The 3,946-nt window shown below is 47.5% G+C and overlaps 1 protein-coding gene across 1 annotated transcript in view; it reads right to left on the bottom strand.

The window, feature by feature from the left end:
* Positions 1 to 353: 353 nt before the first annotated feature.
* The window catches only part of SARC_11972 (hypothetical protein), a gene marked incomplete at its 5' end in the record, with an annotated part of 8,981 nt that continues 5,388 nt past the window's right edge, over positions 354 to 3,946 (bottom strand). Inside the window, 3 exons of the mRNA XM_014293931.1 lie at positions 354 to 2,541; positions 2,868 to 3,017; positions 3,607 to 3,693. Coding sequence (XP_014149406.1) covers positions 646 to 2,541; positions 2,868 to 3,017; positions 3,607 to 3,693 — 2,133 coding nt within the window. The remainder of the gene's footprint in view (positions 2,542 to 2,867; positions 3,018 to 3,606; positions 3,694 to 3,946) is intronic.

Raw genomic sequence — 3,946 nt, forward strand, 5'->3', positions numbered from 1 at the left:
TTGTTTGTATTTGTGTGTGTGTGTGTGTGTGTCTGCTTGTTTGTGTGTGTGTGTGTGTGTGTGTGTGTAGTTCTGTGTTGTGTAAAAAAAAGTTGTCTCCTGAATTGGCGTGGAATAAAAAAAATTCTGCGTCACGCCTTATGAGGACGACCTCGTACAATTGCTTGCGAAACGATAGCGAATTGTATTCTGGCTTCGTTCCGCATTCGATTACGAGTTATGTGTGAAGAAATTTCAACTCAACCCCTGGCGCGTTGGTATCACGTATTAAATTCATCGATGTGCTATTAAAGCTCGGAATACCAGTGTATGTACGCCTGCCATCGGTAGGTGGTATGGGCAAATAGCATACAGTTAAGTTATCGAGTTTAAGTCGGGAACAACTAATATGTATAGATCCATTGTATTCACCAATATGCCAACAAGACTAAGGATACAAGGACTGTATGTCAGCCATCTGCGTGTGGATAAAATTGGCAGTTTTTTTTGGGCATGATAACCTCTCCAATTCGAAATGTCTGATTAGGTCCGGAATGACGATAAAATATTTCAGAATATATGATCTGGAATCCGATAAGAAATAGGGAGAGGTTGGTATCATGGTGTGCTATCTTTCCTTTGGTTTTTTAGTCTGTACCCCTACACTCAGCTCTCATTCGCGTGTGCAGGATCGCCCGTTGTCCTGGCACAGGGTTCATGAATATCAACACCTTCGCTCATTGGTAGTGATAGAGTACTGTCGGCATCCTCCGCAGCCACAGTTATTTCTTGAACCTCCATCTCAGACAGTTCACTGGCGCGCGTCTCGGTGTCTTTGCCCAGATCCTCGCCATCGCTCCCTTGTTGTGTACTCGAAGCCGATAGATCCGCCTTGGGAGACACCGATTTACTATCCCAATCATCCTGTAGTTCTCCCGAAGGCTCTACTACTTCTGTGCTCGTACAGCCATCCGCGTTCTCGTTGATGGCGGATTCATCCTCCGCACACTCCTGTCCAGCGGTTGCATGCCCTTCCGCAGGCGTCTCTGCCCCTTCACTCCCACGAGACTCAACTGGGGTCATACCTCCACTCACCTTCCCACACGCTGTCTGTTCACCCACTCCCGTACTATCCTTATCCGCGCTGGTGTCCTCAGGTGTAATCACCAGTGCCTGTTGTTCTACTGTAGGCTCTGGCTCCTGCTTGCCCACAGAATCTTGTGCAGGTATGCTGGGAACTTCCTCGCTCGGTAAACTCTCTTCCCGTGCACGCGTTGGTGTATCCGCCCCTGTGTCGACGCTCGGCAATGCAGCCGTGTATGTGATCTTGGGTTCGAAATCGCCACTACACCGTTCAGCTACATCCTCCACACCACGACCCTCTCTCCCTTTGCCGTCCGGCACGCCTTCGAAACTATGCGTACGGTTCAACTTGCTTCTCGCAATTATACTATCATCAGACATCTGGGTATTGACCGATGGCATGGCACTCGCTCGCCGTTGCTTGGTGATTGCGTATGGTTCCGGTGGCATAGGTGGTCCAGTCCTATGAGCTGTCGATGGTACATTTATATGTGATATTGAACTATCAGCTTTGGACTCCTCTGTTTGTCCCTCCGCAATGTTTGCTGGTTTATCTGGAGAAGTAGGTATCATTCCATCGGCAACCAATGTGTTCCTGACAGTTTCGGTAATACCATCCGTGGTCTCTTCCTGTGTCACAGATACAGACTCAGTCTTCGTCTGTTCAGGTGTTTGTGCAGATGCATCGGAAGTAGGACTCCATATTGCCCCTGGGCCAAAGTCCAGAGCAGTCACCAGTATAGCCTTGTGCGCAGCCCTAGTAACTGGCGAGGGGGTATCAACAGGCTGTGGCGTGTGCACAGCCGCTGCCGAAGTCCTGCGTGGCTTAGGTGATTCGTGGGGCCTTGGTGGCGGGCTGGAGTGTATGTCGCCGTGTATGTCGACATGTGCCTCCGTCTGCGTGGTTGTGCGTGCAGTTTCGGCTTCTTTATCTAAGTTAGTGTTATTGTTTATTGTGCCAGTATTAAGTTCGTCCGCCTCCTCACTGCCGACGTGTGCCGTCCTGGTCCTACTCGTTGGGCCCAGGGGCTGTGCGCACTGCGACCTCGTCACAGACGGCGAGAGTCCCGGCGATTCCGCAGGCCTTGCGGGAGGTACGGCAACCATCGGACTACCCTCTGTTTTCGTTTCTGTTTCTGTTTGCGTTTCTGTTTCCGTTTGTGTTTGTGTTTGGGTTTGTGTCTGTGTCTGTGTCTGCGTCTGTGTCTGTGGTTGTGAATCTGCTTCTGCCTGTGTTTGACTCTTGGCCTGTGTATGTGCGTCCGTCCCCGTTTGTTCGTGTGCCTGTTCGTGTGTTTGTTCGTAGTTGTTGTCTTGCTTGACTTGAGTGTGATCTGCTGTGGTCCCTGCGGCTGGCGACTCTATTGAATCGGAGCTTCCAGCTACATTTATGCCAATTGAATTGGTCTCTTCGATGCTCGCACCGCTCTCCAGAGCTGATGACACGTCGTTAACCGATTGCAAGGCCGTAGTCGTGTCCTGTGTGGCCAGAAAATTGGGTGCGAGAGAACTGGAGAACTGTTTCGCGTATAATGTCTCAACTACGCGGAATTATATAGCTTATATAGATAACCCCAGCTTCCATATGTACCAGACATTGCATTTTCAGTACACTAATATGTACCTTCGCATAGCCGAATCTGCGAACGTATCCCTGTGGTACGGTAGACTGAGCAACAAGGTTTGTCTCGGCAGATAAGTATGAGAACTCGAACCCCTCGTGCGCATACACTCACGTGCCACCAACAACGAAACGAGATAGCAAGCACCTATCCACACACTGACAGCCTACATCGTATCCATACCTCTCCAAATATGGTATCAGGATCCAAAATCATAGCCTCAATAACGCTAGAGAGTTTGTTACTCTCTACCATCATCTCGTTCGCGTCACTGCCCGCCGGTGCATTGCAGCTGATTAGAGTGGGCCCAAAGACTATCGCAAAGTTGTGTGCCTGTGGGTGTGGCGTGAAGGGTGAGTGGGTTGGAGTGCGTGTGACGTTGTTGTAGTAGATAGCGTATGAATGATAGCAAGCAGAGTGTTGAAGTCTACTTTCACTATATTGTATATTTCCCTACCACATGGCTATGTATATTCATACAAATATGTACATGCATACTATGTGTATTATATCTGCGTGTGAGCACGTATGTGTGGGCGCACAATTATGCACGGAATATTAATATACGTGTCAGAGATAACAGCCAAATGTACGGATCAAATTGTGCTAAACTTTTACTCTGGAGTACGTGTACCGTAGAATCGCGTGTGCATGTGCTTTGGTGGGTGATGATATTTTTACACGACTGAGCCTGTACGAGTATATTTCGGGCAGAGTTCGGACCGGAACAATCAGCACGCTACAAATATGTTTGTCTACTTACACAAATGTACCTCTTCCTTACCCGGCCAGTAAGAAACTAGCCTCTGCTTACACGAAGCTGCACACTGGCAGCAATTCAGACACACAACTTGCACACTGTTCCTAACGCGGGGACAGGGCACACACGTAGTATCTAGCCGAATGCTCACACAATCCTTACATTCATTTTACTGCTCTCTGTCTCAACTGTCAGTCCTTTGAGATGCTGCACCAAGACTCTGAGCACATTGCGATTGTTCTTCGGCAGCTGTGTGTTGACAAATAGAATAATCATTGGTGTAAGATATATAGTATCCTAGACCAGAGCATATATTTATGAATAAGCGCCTATTTCAGCGCTGGAAGCAACATAGGAGTATAATGTACTTTAAATTCTGTTCACAAACACCCATATATACATATATATATATAGATGTATATTGTATATATATATATATACATAATCATAATATATATAAATATATATATATATATATATGTGTGTGTGTGTGTNTGTGTGT

This window comes from Sphaeroforma arctica (genome assembly GCF_001186125.1).
Source record: "Sphaeroforma arctica JP610 unplaced genomic scaffold supercont1.1986, whole genome shotgun sequence".
NCBI classification, from domain to species: Eukaryota; class Ichthyosporea; order Ichthyophonida; genus Sphaeroforma; species Sphaeroforma arctica.